This window comes from Lineus longissimus, chromosome 5, assembly GCF_910592395.1.
Source record: "Lineus longissimus chromosome 5, tnLinLong1.2, whole genome shotgun sequence".
NCBI lineage: Eukaryota > Metazoa > Nemertea > Pilidiophora > Heteronemertea > Lineidae > Lineus > Lineus longissimus.
The window spans coordinates 770,644-791,523 of NC_088312.1; the positions used below are offsets into that span (position 1 = coordinate 770,644).

Consider the following 20,880-nt stretch of genomic DNA (forward strand, 5'->3'; position numbering starts at 1 on the left):
GCTCGTTTACAATTTCATTTCAAATGACCTGCTGCTGTCCGACACGTCGGACTCCATCATGTCCATTGCGCTGGGCACTACACAGATACATGTGCTATAGAGAAGCAAAAGGGATACTGCATATAACGGTAGGTTGGCAGGTCAGTCGGTCGGTCGGTCGGTCGGTCGGTCGGCGTTTTTCCGGTTACCCTCCCTCGTTCCGATCCCTAATAGCCTACCGTCCACCATGTTTCTACATGGTCCACCTTGTCTCTGCTAAATGTGCCATGGCATCTCTGCTGGGTGTACATTACTATCTTAAACAGAGCTTTGGGCGAAATGAATAAAGACTAGCACAACTTTTAGAAGATTTTGCCCTTTCTATAAGGCTCTTTTCAATGTGCCATCTCCTGACAGTGCATTATGTTTCTAGAAGGTGTGCATCTACAGGGTGTAACAGGTCTCCTCCGGATGTGCCGTCTCTCCACACCGGTTGTTCCATGTCTCTGCTGGATGTGCCAAGTCTCTACAGGGGTGTTTGTGACCAGGTTCCACTGCAGCACTACATTGCGAATACCCCAGCTGATAATATGTCACAATCATTCTCTTGGCCAACAGGAAACTGGAGAAATATTTTACCGCTCCAATTTATCATGGTGAAAATAAGACACATGAATCAATAAACCAAGCTTGTTCGTCAAGATAGCACAATTGTAATTATACTCTGTCTTTCTGATCAGACTTATACTCAATAGTAACTTTGTTTCCTTCCATTAGTTCTCCTCCTCAGTTTGCATCTAACAGAGACCAAGAAGACACATTTTCTTAAACATATGAAAACAAAGATTCTCGTCGTATAAAATGTTTTTATTAATATTGATCTGGAATATTTTGATTCATTACAAACAATCACAAAGAGTAAGTTATAGCAGAGTCTTTCTATACAAGTTTTTGTGAGAGAGATTGAGACGATGACTTTCCGAGTGAACCAAAATGGCGGATATGGCGTAAAAAGTTGGCTTGGGTGTACCACGTGATCCGAGAGAGCGCTGTCCCACCGCACGTCGTTCGAGACGGGCGGTGTCTTTGATGTTGAAACCAGTGACCAGACCCTTGTATAGAAAGACTCTGGTTATAGTATCAAAACGACAGAGGCAAATCCTGCTCAACCTACTTTGTCTAGACTTTGTCTCTCTGTAAAATGGATCTATCATACTTATTCAGTGCCACCCAAGTGGGTGACATAACCTGGCATATAAGTGCAATAATAGCAACCTCAAATCGATCACAGTTGGCTGTAAAAGCAACAAGATTAGTTATCTCTATATTTACAATACATTACAGGTCAAGCTCCTGCTGAATTATGTGATTACAATGCCACCTCACGGGTCAAGTAAACAACAAGTCTACACACATGTGCCATGAAGTTTTGATCATAATCATATCAGTACTCATCTGGACAGGGACTAATAATATCACCTGTACATCAGCAACACTAAACATCTTGGAGTGAAATATCATGCCCTTTGGTACAAATCTCGATATGGTCTAGTAACATCACCGGTAAAATAGGCACACGTTTTGAGAGCTACCAAAACCCAGTGATATGAAACTTGCAAGGTCATCATTTCAATCACAGTCAATGTAATACATTTGTACTTACATAATTTGAAAATAGTTTCATTTCTTTATACACAACCATACATTTTCAACTAAACCAATTGAACATCAGGTCAATCACCACAGTATTGCACAAACCCAAGCTAATTCTATTCTGTAATCACACAGTAGGTCACAGATGAGTGGCTTACATTTGAACAAATTCAATAAGGTTGTGTTTTTGGATCCAGAATGAGCTTTTACATAGCAAATTGGTGTCAATTTTTTATGTTTGTAGGTGAATCTCCCTCCTGGGGAAGTTAAGTAGGAATACTAATCTATAAACTACAAAAGGGGTCTTCTCTCAATGTCACTATCGTGGGAGGTTCCATCGAAGCTGTGGTGATCACTGCTGGAGGATGGAGGGTGAAGTGTAGCAGACGTGAAGGACTGTTGACGCTGCAGGTGCTGCAAAAGAGAATAATTAACTATCAAATTCAGTTGTGAGCACTAAACATTTCTACCTTATTATACAAGTGCATAAATGAGGAACGTAGTATAGTAGGCACAGGCGTTACCAGATACAAAAAATCAGGCCAACGAAGTAAAAGGTTTGCGTCTTTGTCTGTCATAGGATATCAATAATCAATTTTTGTGAAACTCAAACCTACCAGTGGCGGGGGTGTACGTGAGGATATCTGCCTCTTGGCTAACTTGGCCCTGGCCACAGCCACGCGCCGAGATACATCCACAAAGACGTCGGTCTCATCAATGATCTCCTCTTGAATGAGCTCTTCAATGACATCTTCAAGGGTGATGATGCCAACAACTGCCTGGAATGACAAAAACAATTCATATATCATTTGCCCTACTGAGCCCCTCACCTGTTCTATTCTTCTTCAAATACTCGGTTAGTAGCACTTACAAGAGTATAAAGACTGAGGGTGGGGGAATGCATTGCATTTATGCTTTTAGTAGCTAACCCAAGCTCAGAATGCATCTGCTGTTCGTGTTGGTTGTATGTAGATCTGATGTGTATTGTGTAAGAAAACTACTCTGGTCTTGGTGACTTGGGTGTCACTGATGGGTACTTGGGAGTGTAGAATTTGATATAGCAGCCCAAATCTGATGTTCCTTCTTCTTGAGGCTACCTCAGTGGGGTGATGACACTGGTGTTTCGGCGATATTCTTTTGAGACCAATTTCGGCTGCCTTCCTTTGACCCTTTTCTAGGGTCTCTTTTTCGTTGCTGTTGGGCTTTGGATCCCAGACAGAAGTGACATATTCCAAGTTACGTAGAGCAACAGAGTTGTTTAAGAAGAGAAGGGCAAGCCTTTAGGTTTCTCGAAAGGAAGCTGTGAGTTGGGCTGGCTTTTGATGCCGAGGTGGTGATTTGTTTCAAGAATGATAGGTCCTTGCTGAGTATAATCCCTGAACTGACTGAGAACATAATCCCTCCACTTTCATTAGTCTTAAGAGTTTTTGGGCAGAACTATGACATTGAATGGGTTGGTTTAATTTTGATAAATTGGTTCTCACCCCTTGTTTCAATATTTCAACTGTAGAAAAATTTGAATCAGCCGGCAACTGCATCACCACAGCAAGATGGCCTGAAAAGAAACCAGTTTACAGTACAGTAATGGACATGATAATGAATACATAGAGCTAACAAGGTTTGATTCTCATGCAGTTTGAAAACTAGGAACAGAAACAATCCAATACCATCTGTTTACCAGGAAAATATGGCCCTGGGTTATCCACTTTAGAGTCATGGTTAAAACCCAACTGGAAAAGGGGAATCACCTATATAGCTGGTTGGTGGTGAAGAAGCAGAAACATCAGGTTTAAATTGCAGAACAAAAGTAAGTAAAGTGAACATCCTAAAATCAATGATTCATCCTATTTTGGGGCCGTTTTGCCAAAGGTGGCCTTGAGGACTTATGGGTATGCAGGCACTGGCACAGGAACAGGCACAGTCCAGTCCACTGTACAATAATTGATACACAACTGGTTCTGATACTATACTAGACAGGGGTTTCCCCATATAAACTTGTGTTTCTCCCATATAAACTTGTGGATCTGAAACTTAATTTTACTCTTAGGCTGATGTCAAAAACGGGCTTAGCTGAAAATGGTCATTTAATGGTGCATATCATATGCCGTGGTCACACTGGGGTTTTAACACGAATTGAATTCGAATTAAAACGTTGATACGTATTGGGGCGTCACACTCAATTCGGTTCATACCGATCTCAATCCGCTTTAACCAACACGGTTCTTAAACCGAATTGAATGCGAATCAGCTAATCCGAATCAACGAAACCGTATTGAGATTTCAAGTGTGACGCGCTTGATACGAATTAAGGTTTTCGATCGCACTGCGCATGCGCCCGGTGCATGGAAAGTGACCTTTGACCGCGGGAACCAGTGCTCCGAACTAGTTAACTGATGTATTTAAATGATCTCATTAACTCAAATGGTTTTTCGTTATGCCATAGAATAGGGAAAAATCAACTCCCTTGCACGTGACTTGCATTTCCATTTCCTGGCAAGGTATGTTGCCGCCGGTTCGTTGGTCAAAGGTACGCTGGTCAGCAACATCGTCGCGGCGGGGTTTTCCCCGGTTTTGGCCTCGTTTTCGAGGGCGAGGCCGGGATTCTCCGCATTTAGCGACGGTGGTGTTGACTCGCTGAGGACACTCCTCTTTGACCCGAACTTTGGCAATAGGCATGGCCGGGAGATGGAAATGGTCAAGCACCTTACGCGATTTTAACTTGTTAATAATGACTGTGTGATACTGTGATATTATATACTTATATGTTTTGTATTTGTAAATTTTATTCTCCCATATGGGAGGTTAATAAATAATAATAATAATAATAATAGATGGCGCGTCGTTAGTATGCATTGAGTGTGGCGCGTTTTAAACCGATGTGAATGCGTATTCGGGCCAGTGTGACGCGACCGTTCTGGATTAACCAATTCGTATTCCGGAGAGCGCTCTACGGAATTCGGTTTCAATTCGCATCCAGTGTGAACACACCATTAGACCAGTTGGAAAATGGTATTTTGAGAATGTAGCCTACTAAAAAAATATCTTGATCATTCTCTTTCACAATATTACTTTTAACTTCTGACATGATATTTAAACACAGCTCTACATGTAGGTTTAAAAGTATAACATTTAAACAATGGTTTTATGATAAGTGTAAATAAGCATGTTATTGATGTAGGATTAGCCACTTCAAGACATGTCTCTGTTTCCAATTGTTTGTATTTCTGTCTCTTAATAATGTTGTTAGTTACAAGCTTTCTTGGCGAATGTATCTTCCAGATTGTGATTGAGAATAAAATATTTTTGAATAGATGCAAGTTTTACAAATTATCACAACAAGTCAACGGAATATTTAGACTTCCAACAAGGCCTAGTTCTTCCAGCATTAATCTCTTCTCCCCCATAATGGTAACATGTGAATGATTGCTCCGCTCCAGCTTCCCGGTGCAGTGGGACGGTCATGGAAATGCATTCACTCAGTGTCCCAAAATAAACAAGTGAAGTCCTGAATACTATCATTACCACGGTCAAGTGTTTCATGGTAGCAAAATGACAGCCATCAGATGTCCACAATATTTTGGTTTTAGTTTCATAACTAGTTTCAAATCAACCTAGTTTCAGATCTATGTCCTGGAGCAGATTCATATTCAGTCATGGTGCAAGTTCCAGATCTCTACTCAGTTCTAGTTCTAGTTCTAGTTCCAGACTTCACTCCTACGTCACTGTTTCTGTATATTTCTTATTCATTCTTGGCACATGAGTAGATGGAGACAAAGCATCACATCCAGATTGGTCAAGAATAAACCTACAGAGCAGAAAATGTCTGAATTCAATGCACTATGGCAATGCACACAAATACATCCAAAGATACACATTTCGTTACCATAATATCCTGTTTGGTTTTGAGGTGAAGACCAATAAAAACCGAACTTACCAAGAAATCTGACCAGTAGTTTGCCCTACAGGGCCCCAAACGATGCACACTTAAGAATTTTTTACTCACAAGTTTGTTCAGACATAGACCTTCTATTTAGTGCAGAAATCCATTCTAACTTAGGGTAAAAAGACTAGTTACTCCAAGATTCTAACCATGCCACCCAAGCATGGCATGCATTGGGTGAGCGGTTAATGGCAATGCAAACTGGCTAGTAATACGTAATTGGGGGAATTCCAATTCTGCACATATGGTCTGTTTTACATTTTACATGTAATGTGGAAGTTGTAGTGAAATACAGTCTTGGACACCTACAGAGCAAGCTTGCAAGGGGATTCCCCAGCACACTGATATTACTCCCTGGGAATCCCCTTGTACCTCAATTGTCAGTTCTATTCATTTCTTAGACTGGCAAAATGGAGTCATTATCAAGACTATAGTTTCTTCCTATGGTGTAAGCTGTTAAGCCATTCAACTCAAAAAACCTTCAGCTATTATCCTCTCTACCAAACTCTTTCCAATAAAACTACTCACTTTTTCCTGTTTGGAAGTCATTGAGCGTATCAAACAACGGTTGGCTTTCAGTGACATAAGAAACTTCCCGGAAGTAGAATTGATCTCCAATCAGGTTTTTAATGGGCACTCCATCATCAGGATCCAACTTGATCAAGCGTTTCACAATAATTATTCCAACTACGTTTTCATGACTTCCTTCAAATACTGGTATCCGTGAATGTGACGTGTCAATGATCTGAAACATAATGAATGAGAGGAAGTAACCCCATCTGACTGCAACCTCAAATCGGTTCTTGGAAAATCCCCAGTTTCAGTCCCTACCTTATCCATGGTTTTGCCATCCAAAACCGCATCAATCGGCAACATGAACACGCTCTCTAACGGCATCATAGCATCCTTCACTGTCTTATCCTTCATCTCGAGGGCACCCTGGAAATTTATACTTGAGGGTCATTTAATAACATCTTGTCATGTTCTAGGCATCTGATCATATTATTGGGCAATTTTTTTCCAACCACTACAATGGGTGATTTCAAAGTTGGTTTTGGTTTTAGTGTTGGGTGTTAGTGTAAGTTTTATTCTTAATTTCTACCCTAAAAACCTATGTCTGGATAAGACCAATTCGAGGTTTTAGTTTAACACCAACACCTGGTTTTATCTAAACACCTACAACCTGGGCTGAAACTAAGAAGAAGTTTTATTCTGCAGGTAAAACTAACACCAAGATGGACAGAGATAAAACCTTGGAAAAACCAAACATGCATGTTGTTGTCGTTGTTACTGTTGTTTCCCTATTGTAACCGCTTCCGATCTATATAAATTTGGTCGTCTTCTTTCACGTCCATCATCATTCCCATCAGCGTTCAAAATACCAGCAACTACTTCTTGAAATGGTACGAACAACATGATTTTTTTTTCTTCACACCAACACCAACTTTGAAATCCACTTGGTGTTAATGCCTAAGGTGTTAGTTTTATTGGTAATACAAAATGCACTACAAATCTTCCAAATATAACACCAAGCTGGGATTAAGATCAGACCTTGGTGTTCCAATTGGTTTCAGGGTGAAACTAAAACCTAATTTGAAATAGGATAATGCTAAATCTGAGTGTCAAAACTAACACCAGAACTGATTTCATTTCTGGTGTTGTGGAGAGTTTTAGTTTTAGTCCCGGTGCTAGTTTTTGTAGTTTTTGTAGTTCAGAAAGTAGTAGCAGTATCTAATGCTAGTCATACAATAAATGTAGTTGGGCAAGTCATGTAGTATATTGTCACCCATGCCAATTTCATACTTTTACTGCACCTATTGAAAGGTCAGTGAGGAGTTTCAAACAGAAAAAGCAAAGGTAATCTATTTTTGAATCAATACTGTGATGTTATCTCTTTCTAGTGTTAGTACTGTTTCAGGCTTGTGTTATCACAGCTGCCTTTACATTACTTTCACTTTGGTGACAGTACAACCTCAAAGCCCAACCCTAAACCTGGCACCCCTTTTCCAAATTTAGTGATTAGGATTCAAGGACAGATACGATGTAGTTGGTCTTCGATGCTAAGAACTGACTATGGTTGCCAGCTTCCTCCCAAGATTGCAGTACAAGTGTAAACTGCACCCTTTGAATGATAGTTTAAAAGAAACTAAAGATTTGACCCCAGGAAACATACGGTACCTGGTATTCATTGTACAAAGACTTAATCTTGATTGTACCAATGTGATTTGGCAAGTTCATTGCAAGATATCGCTCACTCTACCCTGGCAGCATCTGATGACAATACCTAACCAGAGAACGTTTGCATTATCTGTTTTATGCTTTATTTGACAAAAGCGAGATAAACTAACCAAATTGAACGGTTTGAATTTTTGTTGCACCTGACAGAATTGTTTTGTTCAGGCATGTATTTGCACCTTGTCTTAATGGGCTTGCAAGTGGGACATCAGCCTAAAATGAAATGAAACTCGTCACTGGATAAAATCATACTCAAAAGTTGTGAATTCTAGACTTGGAACATTACCTTGATTATAAGCACTTCGTCATTAGTGAGTTGTTCTTCATTGTTAACACCCTCTGCATGACCAGCACCATCAGTATCATCCACAGGTGGACCATGAAGGCCAACAAGGACCTAGAGAAATAGAATTACTGATGAGAATCCTTTTTATTCATTGATGCTGGAATATCAAAAGGCAACAAATGTCCTACATGAGGCCATAACCTTGCAATAACTCAAACATTAGAAACATTGATTCTTTATGTTCCAAATGATAATTTTGACAACATTGATGAAGTTGTGATTCCCTGTGAATACCTGCACTTCCAATCCACCTCGACGTCTGCCTTTTTCTCCTGCTTTGCTTCCACAGCAGACTCTCAATTTTGTCATATTTTGAAGTCAGTCAACTTGTTGTCCAGGGCCCAGTCATCAGAAGAGAAGCCATCCTAGGACTACTTTTAAGCTTTTAAAAAGTGGCCTGGTGTCTTTTAGAGGGCACGTGGCCCAACAAGAAAGAGCCAGCAGGCCATTTCCCCTGCCAGAGGTTGGCTGTCAGGTCTATGTTTTCAACTCAAGCTTAACATGGTTCTTCCTTTTAATGCGAGTCTCTCATAGTCATCACTATCATACCTTTAACTCTGCTCTTCGGAAAAATGTGCCATGACCAGTTCCAAGGAGACAGTCCAAGAGCTTTGATATCGGCCAAGCTACTATAAAGAACAGCCCCATCAGTAGATAAACTAACCTAAAAATATTGATGAAAATAAATCTCCAGCAAATCGTGATTCTGGGCCATTCATACTGTTGTCATTGTACAGCCCAGCTCACTTCATGCAGTCTATGGGCAAAAGAACTCACAACTTCATATAGGTCTAATTTATTTTAGACTAGAGATTCAAACCAGACTATGTTCTGATCAAACTTGATACTGACTGAGTGACTGACAACCTCAACTTCACCCTATACTTTGTCGCCCGCAGTCATGCCAGTGCTGCTCGACTGGTGTAATGGAGGCATTGTTCTCATCATGGTGCACGCACAAATATGTAGGTCTATGCAAAGAAACTATTGGTATCCTAAACAGTTGGGATGATAGGTAAAGACAAGAGTCACAATGTGAGGGAAGAGGGCTAGCACATCCGCCAGTCTCTGACTTTTCTCAACAAAACCCAAAGCTAAACTTACGGTGATAATGCTGCACCAATGGCCAGGCCATATCTTGTACATATGGCCTGAGGGAAGACTCTGAAGGAAAAGTTCGATATTTATTATTTATTTTTAAAACACAATGTGTTCTACTTTTGCAATGTGTTGTTGTATACAAACGCGTCAAATTGTATTTTGACATTGCTAAAATCAAATGACTACATGTGTAGCAGGAGTATTTTCAAAATAGTCTTTTTAAAAAGCCGCAGTCTTTTGTTTATTTTGGTGGCCGTTAAATAAGAAATCAATTACATATTGTTTTAACTGTACTCACTCTCCAAAGAAAAGGACTGCTGTTACTGACACTAGAATGGCAATTATAGGGTCAGAAACCCTGTCAAGGAAGAGTGGCATGGATTCAACAGCAGCTGCATTTGCCAACAAGAGAGTGACAAGAAGGAGATGATGTCTTCTAATGATGGGCAGGATGCGCTTTGCGTGTCTTTGCTGGGATGGAGTGCCACCTTCCTTCAGGATTTGTAAGCTCATCTCATCCAGAGAGAGAAGGCCCATGGTCAGGCCCGACATCAGCCCTGATATTGAAACAAAAGGGGGGATTATTGCAATATCAAAAACTACCACATTGAATTTCCTAAAAATTGCTAATGCATGAACAATGGATAGCCAATCTGTCACGAACTTTGCCCTGTCATATCTAAAAATCTAATGGTCATATTAACGAAATAAGCAGGACATTTTCCACATTTCCTGAACGTTTTATGATATTTGTGTGCGAGATTAGCAATTTGTTGTCTAAAATGTACCAGCGTCCACAACCCAGTCAGCGGCCAAGTTCATGTTGGATTTGACTTCGTCTTCCCCGTAGGTCTACCGCCCATACTACAGGAGCTAGCCTTGTGATTTTACTACCTATACAGACAACATCTCCCTTATCTTTACCCAAATGTCATGAAATTTTCAGGAAATGTGTTTTATGGTGTGCTTATTTCGGGCTAAAATTTAGAATCCCCGATCGGAAATGACGTAGTTTGATCGCATTCAACTATAAATCCATTGAACAGTGGTGCTTCGTTAGTCAACCGATGACCTTTTTTTGGGGTGTGATCGGGGATTCTAAACTCGTTCCTTATTTCGTTTATGGCTACTAAAATGGTTACTAAAGTCGGACAACTCGAACTGCAATCCCATAGCTAAAAACGGGTTACCATTATCGGATGCATGAGTCAGACATCTCACCTACCTGCCAACAGCACGAGAACAACGTAAATACTAATATATATCCAAAACCATTCATCCTTATATGTTAAGCGGCCTTCTGGTAATTCATATTTAGTGCCATTGCATACAATATACTCGTCTATTAGCGTGCAACTAATATTTATTTCGGTCGACATTATTTCAGAAATTTTGTTGTTGTTGTGGTCATGATTCATAAACATCGATAAACTAATTCGGCGTGTGCCGTGGATCAACCTTGAATGAGCCTTCTGGGCTTGCAGGGTCTATTTTACAGACCAAAGACTTTGCAGACCTCGTTTTTTGGCTGTCACTTTTTTATTAGTGGAGATTTTTATGAAATATAAAGTGATATAAAGTGATATAAAGTGATATTAGTCCTGCAACGGTTTCCGCATATGCTCAGAAATTTAATTTTGAAAAAAGTTAAATTTTAGTACCTTGATTTTGAAGAAATAAAAGTCTGTAATTCTCATATTCTCATATCTGATCTATCCTGTGGCCTAGGGTTGATTTCTTTTCTTTCTGCACTGCAGAAGTATAAACCATGGCAAAGACATATGATACAAGCTATTTTCCCAACAAGATGGACATTTCTATTCCAACAGTGGTGTCCGAACTTGAAGAACATGATGAACTTCAACAAAGACAACATGTCTCATTTTTGGACGCTTCAGGTAAAGATAGTCATAACACCTTGAACACACTCACTGAGTCAGTGACTCACCACTTCCCTGGTGCAGCAGTATGGTAAGGCCAACAACATGCAGATGACTGGATGTCACAAACTCAAATTCAACCCACTCAGACGCACACTTTTGTCATCAGGCAATGGTGAGGTGAGGCCATGTCAGCCTTAGACAATTTCTACATGTGGCGCACTTTGAAGGCGATGTCATGGAGATGAATGGATGCCCGAATGACGTCATTGCATGACCCTAATTTGCCAGTATGAACAGCTTATACTTTAAAATTGTGGTATTCCTGACAGGTTCATTCACTCAGTATCCCAATATAAATATATCCCACATTTCTCCTCATCGACTGAAGGAGAGGAATGCGGCTCTGCTCACTTTATTTCAAGTGCATTATACATCAACATGTGCATGTATATTGAATGTATATGTGCATGTATATCTTCTTTACAGGCCCAGATAGTCAACATGCGGGCAACGAAATCTATGAACTGATACCACTTCCAGTTCAAGCAGAAAATGCAGGCTATGAGCATGACACAAAATATAGTCCTTTTTCTCTTCATCAAAATCTGCCAGTATCAACGGAGTCGACTCTCTGCTCCTCAAAACAAAACAAACCCTTCACCCCTGTTTGCCTTGAATCAGCGAGATGTTCAGTCGAGTCGAAGGTTTCTCATAAAGATTGTACGATTTCGCCACAGACTTCCTATGTACGCAATACCGACTTTGATCAGCCATCTTTTATCTTCACAAAGGTACAAGGAATTATCCGCTTGGCTGATATGAAGAGGCCTTTAGAAAATATAAACATATTTGATGACTTTCTAGAAAGAGATGTACAGGGCAAAGTCATGTTTAGATCAAGGAAGACTTTTTGGACTGTATACAGTTTGATCAACGATGTCCTCAGAAGTCTGTTCAGTTTTGCTGGAATTGACAGCAAAGATAACCTTGAAATAATCCGATTCCTCGGGGGGAATCCCTTGATAAGCCACTTCAGAGGAAGAAAGGTACCGCCATCGGTGACTCTTGATATAAGCATTTCATCAAGATTTCGACAGTGGATGAATCCCTTGATAAGCCACTTCAGAGGAAGAAAGGTACCGCCATCGGTGACTCTTGATATTGAAGATGGAATGGGCAATCAAGAAGTAGTTCATTTGTTCCAAAAACAGCACTCTGCCACTTCTGTCATTGTTATTGAGGGACCAAGACATCGAGGTGGACAAAGCATTTCATCAAGATTTCGACTGTGGATGAATCCCTTGATAAGCCACTTCAGAGAAATAAAGATACTGGTACCGGTAGATGCTAAATGTGGTAGGGACAAGCGAGGAGGAGCATTCAAAGAAACTAGTGAGTCTGTCGCAGTTACTCCAGTGAAGACAGCCAATTGTGAACAGAAAGAGAAAAATGTTTTGGTGGTAGCCGAGAAGGTAGTATCCATAGAAACGTTGGCCCTGTGTGCTGGTTCAGTCCTTGATGAGGGAAGGTCAAGAGAAGATATGAGAACAGTAGAGATTTCTACCCAGAATGACCAACCGTTCGAATTCCAAATTCCATTTTCTGCTGAAGATGTGGGAGAAAGGAGACTGGTAATTTGGAAGAAAGGAGCTGCACCTCTTGGGCATGATTTGAAATCGCTGTGTCATCTTGGACATAAAGCCCCAATTGAAAAGGATTTCCTACGAGATGTCCTGAGTATTCCTGATTGCATCAAGCCTCCACTGCAGATAGTACAAGTTTACAATGCCTTTGTACAGAGAGGATATGAAGCTGAATGGAAAAGACTTGCATCATTTAAGGACTGTCCTGAACAGAATTGGTATCCAGCCATACCATTGGCAGAGCAAGGATTTCACTTCAAGCCACACTCTTCTGTTGTATGTTATTTCTGCAAAGGCGAGTTGCACACCTGGGAAAGAGATTGGGATCCAAAGCAGAAGCATGAACCTAATTGTCCCTTACCAAATGGTAGGGATTGTGGTAATATTCCAATGAAACCATCAAGAGACAATGGAAAGTACCAGCCAGCTGTTCAGGCAGTCTACAACGAGCTACAGATTCAAGAACTGCAGGACAAAAACCAAGTTCTCCTGAGGAATTCAAAACGATCTTTGGAATCGTTCAAAAACCCACAGTTACCAGAGTATCAGATGGAATACTTGAGTATAAACGTAAACCAAGGTCAAGGACAACAAGGACATGATGCCATGGAGGATGAACCCCAACCATCAACTTCATCTCAACAGCAACAAGAAGGAGCTGGGGGACTGCGCTATTTCGTGCATTCCTATGATGAACATGGACGCCCAATCAGTACCTCTCAGAAAATGGAATTCAACAGTCAGGAGGAGAAGGCGAATACCTCCATGAAGAGGGAGACAGACCGGCTAAAAACATTTGACAATGTCTGGAAGAAAGGAGATGTCATCTTACCAAAAGAGTTGGCCAAGTCTGGGTTTTACTATGCTGGAACTGGAGATCGCGCTCGCTGCGCTTTTTGTAATGGCGTGTTACGCAATTGGGCGGTTGGAGACCGGGCACCAGCTGAGCATAGGCGTCACTACCCTACTTGTCCCTTTGTATTGAATCTGGATGTTGGAAACATACCTTCTTCCCCAGATCTGAGTGGTCTTCACACATCTACTGCCGCCACTACAAATCATACCGAGCTGAATAGACCAGCTGCACGCACCCCAGGACAACAATCGGCACGAAGCAGTGTTGCCAATGTTGGTGCTACAACTACCCCTTCGGCAGTTCCTGGGACGATTTTGGTACCAAAACACTCGAACTTCCGAACCGTAGAAACCCGTCTGCTGACATATGATAACTGGCCCACCTCGAACGTGCAAAGACCGAAGGAACTGGCCGAAGCTGGATTTTTCTATACAGGTCATTTTTACTTATTCATAACAATTGACTCTTGTCATCTGTGACCAAAACTAAGGTCATAAGCTGAGAGTAAATCAATATTTGACATGAAATGTCCGGGATGTTGTCTTTGCCATTCTTAAAAGTGAAGTACTGCAAGTTGTCACTGATTTGTAGCCTGACAATATTCCTGGGTGCTGAAGGCATGTCGGATGTTTTCGCACTGTGATTGTGAACCTAAATAAAGTTTAATTTCGTAGAGAAGGCTTTTTTTGTTCTCCCTTCTTGTGTTTTGTAACTTATTAATGTGACATGTTATTCTTCATAGGTACCAGTGATAATGTGAGATGCTTCCATTGTGATGGTGGTCTCCGTAACTGGCTAGACTCGGATCTGCCGTGGGTTGAGCATGCCAAGTGGTTTCCAAGATGCGGCTACTTGCAGAGAGTGAAGGGAGTCGAGTTTGTATTGGAAGAGATGCGCAAACATAACCAGCAGAACTTCACAACTGCTGTGGTAGGTGTACGAATGGAAAGCCTGATGCAGTGCTCCTTTTACATTTGATGTTACATTCTTGCTTAAAACTTTCTTTCATTATGGCCTTGGAAGAATGAAACATATGCACGTTCTGCTTATTGTCTTTCCAGGATTGAGTCTTGGGGAGACATTTCAGCTGACCATGGAACCAGATTTAGATGTGTACTTAGCAAATTGAAGATATCACATTGCAAATGAACAGTATCACTGGACGATTTTGATTCAAAATTTTCCTTCTTATTTCAGGCCGAAAATCGTGGTTCAACAGGACTGATGACAACACCCACACCAACTCCGGGTGTAGGAATAGTGGAAAGGCCTTCTACAAGTATGTTGGTCAGGGGACGCCATTCATGCATTACCATGCATTCAAGCCGAATCAAATACGAAAGTGCAATCAAGCTGCATAGAAACAAAATATTCCATTCTACATGTATGATACAAATCGCAAAAACTATGTGAAAACGGAATAGAACGGTCAATTCTCAAAATTGAGTCTGGAAAGAGAAAATTTTTGTAAAATTGTGTGAGAATGAGAAGTGAAATTTCTACATGTATGTGCCATCAATGTTCGTAAGACAGGTTTGGTCCCACCGATTACTCTGTTTTAAAACCTAGTTAAGTTCCATTTTGATATCTGCGTTTAGGTGGAGTGCGAAGGGTTGAGGCTCGTGAAGTGAGAGCAAGGTATGACACGGACCGTGTGAAGATGGTCCTCGATATGGGATACAAGGAAGCTGTGGTGAAATATGTCATCTTGCAGCGCCTCAGATACACTGGTAAGAATACAAGTCAAGCGTGTCTGGATCAGATTCAATTTCGATTGGGAGTAGCAATATCCAAAATGCTGCTGGCTTGGTGAATGAGAACCTTCCATTCCAAGGGATCAGTTCATCCCCTAGAGGAGCAGGCCAGAGGGGAAATCCATTAGTCTGTTAGTACCATTGCTTGGAACATTTCACATGAAAACTCTGTTGAAATTATTTGACAAATTATTTGGGATTTGACACGGGTCTATTTAGACATGGCAATTCATAGGTGTAAGCGCAAAAGACACGGGGATTTGATAGGTGGAAGTACGACTACTTTCATTCGGGAATAGAGCCTTCTTATGCCATCAAGTACATCTCTCCATTGTTTGGTTAATATCAACAAATTTAGCATTCTTGTTGAAATTGTCTTAGTCTTAAAAATTGTGCCTGCAGGTGATGACTTCCCCAACACTCAAGAGATGCTTGAATCTGTCCTTGCCGAGGAACCCAATCTAGAAGAGAAAGGAATTGCCTACTATGAAAACATTCTACAAACGGAGTTTGGTGAGTCTTCCACACAAATGACTGCCATCGTGGTGTCAGAGTGTACTTCAGGTATACGATTAGACAGACAGATATGATGAACCAGAACTCTTGCCTTCACGTTCCCAACCGCTAACTGTTGAACCAGCGCTTGTCTTTGTGAAGGAACCAAGGGGACAAGTTAAGGGATAGTTGCTCCATCTGCCCAGTAAAGCAGTTGAGTACAGGACAACATGCTTTTTGTCACTCTTTCAAATAAGAGTAAAATGAAGAGTTGGCAATTTTCCCATTTCTGATGATTTGCAGGACATTATATAGTATCATCTGCTCGTGGGCCAGCAGGAGTCGTTAGAAATCAGTAGTTTACGCTCATTGCTGCAATCTATGATTACAGGAAGGCCGATGACCATTGTTTACCCACAAATCACACAAACGCCGTCCCAGGCACCACCTATGACCCAGTCGACGTCTGCTTATCTTCCGATTCCAGGTTTGTATCACCTTAGTTCACTGTCATCCTACTCCCTTGCTTTGTAACAGTTGCTTCATTACCAGGACAAATCTTATGTAACGAGGCAATCTGATCAGTGCAGTCAGAGTTGTGCTGCATGATCAATAAATATTTGAAAGTGAGGCAAATGCCTGTCGCCACTATGGTATGGACAGCCAGGTTCAGATGCCAACTGGATCCATGCGCTTAGTAGAAACATGAGAAAGTCTAACTCTCTTTGATTAACAGCTTCGAGAGATGTTCTTATACTAAAACTAACCAATGATTTTGTGTTGGACAGCTTAGCCTAATAACCGGAGGTTTCCCACCCTTTATAAGTGTATTTGAAATAACGACTTCAATTGTAGAATATATTGTTCCAGGTGATGAGAAGACTCTCGTTGAAGAAAACCGCCAGCTGAAGGAGCAGACGATGTGTAAAATCTGCATGGATAATGAAGTCAGCATGGTGTTCATCCCCTGCGGTCACCTGGTAGCCTGCGCAGACTGTGCACCGAGCCTCTCCCAGTGTCCGATATGCAGACGAGCAATTACTGGCACCATCAGGACCTTCCTGTCATAGGAACAAGGAGCCTCGTACACATAGCTATGACGTGTTCATCATCCTGATGAGGCGAAGTGCTGAAACAGTTTGTTGATTGTATTACATGTATCATAAAGCTGTAGGTGAACAAATACCGTATAATCGCGCATTTAGGCGCATGTGCTTATAAACGAAAATCGCTTGTTTTTGGCCTCTTTCTTACCTGTCCTTTTTCCCGTTTTTTAGCGCATGCGCCTATATTTTTCCTATTTGGTTTTGACACAGTTAGTAGCGCACTTACGCAGGGTGAGATACAGCGATCAGTGTTGACCCTAATAGCGGCGGCCGCATCTGGTATTAGTATCCTGATGTAATACGGCATGTTTTGGGCCAAAATACACACGCAGTTCGGCTGGGTATATCGGTGAATCAGTGTACAATTTATCATTTGCTCTGTAGTAGCTGGACAAGATGGATAAGGCTAAGCGAAAGTCCTACAGTATCGCGTTTAAGAAGGAGGTATTGGCTACGCTGGTCACCAATGGCGGGAACGTTTCGGCTGCTGCTCGTCAACATGGAATCCACCGTAAGATGGTTCAAACATGGAGGAAGAATAGTGACGAAATCGTAGACTGTGGTTGGAGGGACAAAGGATTTACATGCCGCATACGGAGACGTTTACTCTATCGTTCATTTTTGACATCATCGGCATGTACATTTTTTACCGCATATAGGCGCATGCGCTTATGTACGGATATAAGCGCACCCCCGTTTATAAGCACATGCGCCTAAATGCGCGATTATATGGTACATGCATGCAATGTGGAAAGCTGGCCATATGGGTCAAAATGAGCAGATCATCTTTTTGAGTAAATGCTTTAGAAAGGGCACAAACCAGAAGTATTAAGGTAGCAGGAAGGGTTGGGCGTTTGTGGTTTCTGAGTCTGAGGGGGTTGGTGTCTGTTGACTGTGCTTTAAGAGAGACTAGGCATGGCGCCAGTCTCTCTTAAAGCACAGTCAACAGGCATTTGGTCTCAGTATTTGGGTTTTGATTGCCATGACTGTACCCCTGTAAAAGTCCGAGGAGGAGAAGTTTGGAATGATGAAAGCATTGAAGAAGAAGAAATGTTATTATTGAGGAAAGCAAAATTTATTATGAGACTAGAAGGCAGTGTCCTGACTTGATTATTTTGAAAATGGCGGTCTGAACACATTAAAAGGTGGAACATGGCATTTTATCGACTTTGAAGTGTTCCGCAGTTAAAGGGAGACTATAGGCAGCAGCTAGGTAGGCAAGATAAAGTCATACAAATTTGCCAATAGGGGTCAGTCATATCTCTAGGCATGGCGCCAGTCTCTCTTAAAGGACAGTCAACAGGCGTTTGGTCTTAGTATTTGGGCAAGTACAGAATCAAGGCAGCTCAGAGAGCAATGATTGAACGATGCTGTGGACAAGTCCAAGGATACTGCATCAGTCACGACCAACTTCTCATCAGAAAGCGTCACCACCAGCATATTCAATGTTCAATTCCAACCTGTACCAGTCCAATGCACGCCTGTCATGGTCAGCAGTGGTCAGCTTAGCGCGATATGGAACATTCTTCCGAAACTCAAGCGAGGGAAGTCTGCTCATTAGCCTATCTCGCGCACTGCTCCTTCTTGTCAAACATCGTAGTGAAATCGTGGTACAGTGGGGCGTCCTCGAGGATTGCAGCTGGTCGGACAGACGTAAGCATTCAATATCATGTGTCACATACTGAAGTTGTTAAAAGAAACTTATCACAAGAAACAAATTGTATTCTAGAGTCCGTGACGTAGTTGTGATTGTTAAAATGTATCTGGATAACCAATACCTGTATATTAGCAAGTGTGGATACTATGGTATTAGGTATATGATATAAATCCCTGTTATGTTAAAGAAGGAAAAAAGTTATCAAAACCTAGGGTGTAGATTAGTGCTCTTGAAGAAAAAAGGTGTTGGACCTTTGAAATAGTATTTATTTGCATTTGACATCGAAATGGATATTTGCAAGGAGGAAAGAAATTATACAAGCCCATTATACTTATAGCTCTGCTTCACACTTCCTGGAAAATAAATCCAGTGTCCATGTTTATTGCATGGGAATGTCAGCATATATATGACCCGCCATGGCACGATGAGTCGCATGTCTCTCCGAGCTTGACCGGTTGAGACGGACTGGTTGTTCATTTCACTATTGTCTGCCTTTTGTGACATCTTAGTATATCAGTTTCTTCTATTCTGTCCTGGTGTCATTTAAGGCTCGTCTTCTGTTCGACATGCGACTCATTTTGCCGTGGTGGGTCACATAATTATTTACTTTGTGCGTAATTAGTATAAGATGAAAGCATACAGGGGTAGATTCATATTGTATTATGTTTTTTCATGTGTCAATACATATGGAGTGGCATACTTGTAGTTATTATACGTGTAGTGGAGGTGGTCTTGTGGTATAGGTTTTAGTTCTATCAACAATATTCATGAATTGTTACTATACTTCTGGCATGATACAAATCTTATCCACTGGTAGTATCCAGAGGGTGCGAATACAGGCATATATATACATGTATTGCTTTGTGTGTACTTGTTATAAAACGATAGCACAATGACAAGGGACAGTTTTTAAAAAGAGAACTATTGTGACAATATTGGGAATTGCTTACTATATCAACACCTTCCTTCTCAATTGCTCCTTTCCATTGTTTTATAATCTCTATATTTTAACCTATTTGACCCCTGCTATGAACTTCCTGATTAGCAGTAGGCACTGTCTGATAATCTTGTATTTATACAGCTGTATGCTGATTGGTTGTTTCTTTAATTACTGAGTTCTAGTTGACTCAGAGCCTGATATTTCGGCTAGGTTATTTACCCATTAGGGGTGTGTGATTACATATGAATGATGATGTTAAGATGTTTCAAGTAAGTCTTGGCAGAGCCAGAAAGCCAGCCTTCACACTCTTTAGCTAAACAAGACATTTTCCTTGAAAAGCGCCAGAACATTTTAATTGACTTCACCCTTGACCTTATAGCATGGTAAGATCCTTTTTTCCCGCGCTTTGAGCAGGGCGACCTGGAAAGGCGCGTTATAAATATTAAATTGTATTGTATTGTATTGTATTGTATTGTATTGTATTGTATTGTATTGTATTGTATTGTATTGTATTGTATTGTATTGTATTGTATTGTATTGTATTGTATTGTATTGTATTGTATTGTATTGTATTGTATTGTATTGTATTGTATTGTATTGTATTGTATTGTATTGTATTGTATTGTATTGTATTGTATTGTATTGTATTGTATTGTATTGTATTGTATTGTATTGTATTGTATTGTATTGTATTGTATTGTATTGTATTGTATTGTATTGTATATCAACTCCTGTTGATACCTTCTGTGCACCTTATTTTGTAATGTTTCAGTGTCGGTTGTAGATAAGAAGTTAGAGTGAATGTAAATACATATCATAGTTGGTTTAGTCTTTGGGTTCGAGTTTAGAGTTGCAAAGTTTATACGGTGACAAATATTGTAAGCTCTTTTACCGCTACACTATATTTGGCACTTCATGTTACACTTGTGTCGTGAATAGCCAGAAATTATCGATTTCATGCAGCACCATTTAAAGCCCACACATCGTGTTTGATTTCATAAGTATTTCACACTGTATTATGTCGTCACTTCATTGAATGTCCCATGTCCGGACAAGGCTGATATTATTAGACAACTGCATTGATGATTTGTCTCTGTACATGTAAATAAATTTGTCAGTGTTATCAATTTAGCCTTCTTCGTTTATACTGAATTCAAGACGCTGGTGATCGGGGTACTTCCTGACAAGTGTCACCAAAATGCTGGTACTCTGCATGTCTTTTCAACAGTGTTAATTTGACTGTGTCGATTACAAAGAAAATACTATGGAAATACACAGTTCCCATTCAAACC

At 40.7% G+C, this 20,880-nt stretch overlaps 2 protein-coding genes across 3 annotated transcripts; one reads left to right on the plus strand and one right to left on the minus strand.

The window, feature by feature from the left end:
* Positions 1–831: 831 nt before the first annotated feature.
* On the minus strand, positions 832–10,656 carry LOC135487411 (uncharacterized). Its single transcript, XM_064771045.1, has 10 exons — positions 10,480–10,656; positions 9,553–9,811; positions 9,258–9,317; positions 8,703–8,817; positions 8,094–8,204; positions 6,404–6,511; positions 6,101–6,317; positions 3,117–3,187; positions 2,250–2,411; positions 832–2,046 (listed from the first exon to the last, which is right to left on the minus strand). Exons 1-10 carry the CDS (start codon positions 10,631–10,633, stop codon positions 1,924–1,926), a joined length of 1,380 nt encoding a protein of 459 aa, XP_064627115.1. The 5' UTR covers positions 10,634–10,656; the 3' UTR covers positions 832–1,923.
* Positions 3,389–20,738, plus strand: LOC135487398 (baculoviral IAP repeat-containing protein 3-like). Of its 2 annotated transcripts, XM_064771021.1 has the most exons (9): positions 3,389–3,439; positions 11,012–11,152; positions 11,624–14,071; positions 14,379–14,566; positions 14,834–14,915; positions 15,235–15,366; positions 15,793–15,903; positions 16,277–16,372; positions 16,756–20,738. In XM_064771021.1, exons 2-9 carry the CDS (start codon positions 11,023–11,025, stop codon positions 16,953–16,955), a joined length of 3,387 nt encoding a protein of 1,128 aa, XP_064627091.1. In that variant the 5' UTR covers positions 3,389–3,439; positions 11,012–11,022; the 3' UTR covers positions 16,956–20,738. The 2 variants fall into 2 exon arrangements, with proteins under 2 accessions (XP_064627091.1, XP_064627092.1); XM_064771022.1 differs by lacking the exon at positions 3,389–3,439 and having other exon boundaries at positions 11,100–11,152; positions 12,165–14,071; positions 16,756–20,735.
* Positions 20,739–20,880: the final 142 nt, after the last annotated feature.

Coding starts and splice junctions, on each gene's coding strand:
- LOC135487411 (XM_064771045.1), bottom strand. CDS start 10,633: ATGTCGACCGAAATAAATATTAGTTGCACGCTAATAGACGAGTATATT. Junction 9,812..10,479: donor TGTTCTCGTGCTGTTGGCAG/GTAGGTGAGATG, acceptor TTTCAATATCAG/GGCTGATGTCGGGCCTGACC. Junction 2,047..2,249: donor CACGTACACCCCCGCCACTG/GTAGGTTTGAGT, acceptor TCTCTTTTGCAG/CACCTGCAGCGTCAACAGTC.
- LOC135487398 (XM_064771021.1), top strand. CDS start 11,023: ATGGCAAAGACATATGATACAAGCTATTTTCCCAACAAGATGGACATT. Junction 14,072..14,378: donor AGCTGGATTTTTCTATACAG/GTCATTTTTACT, acceptor TATTCTTCATAG/GTACCAGTGATAATGTGAGA. Junction 15,904..16,276: donor CATTCTACAAACGGAGTTTG/GTGAGTCTTCCA, acceptor CTATGATTACAG/GAAGGCCGATGACCATTGTT.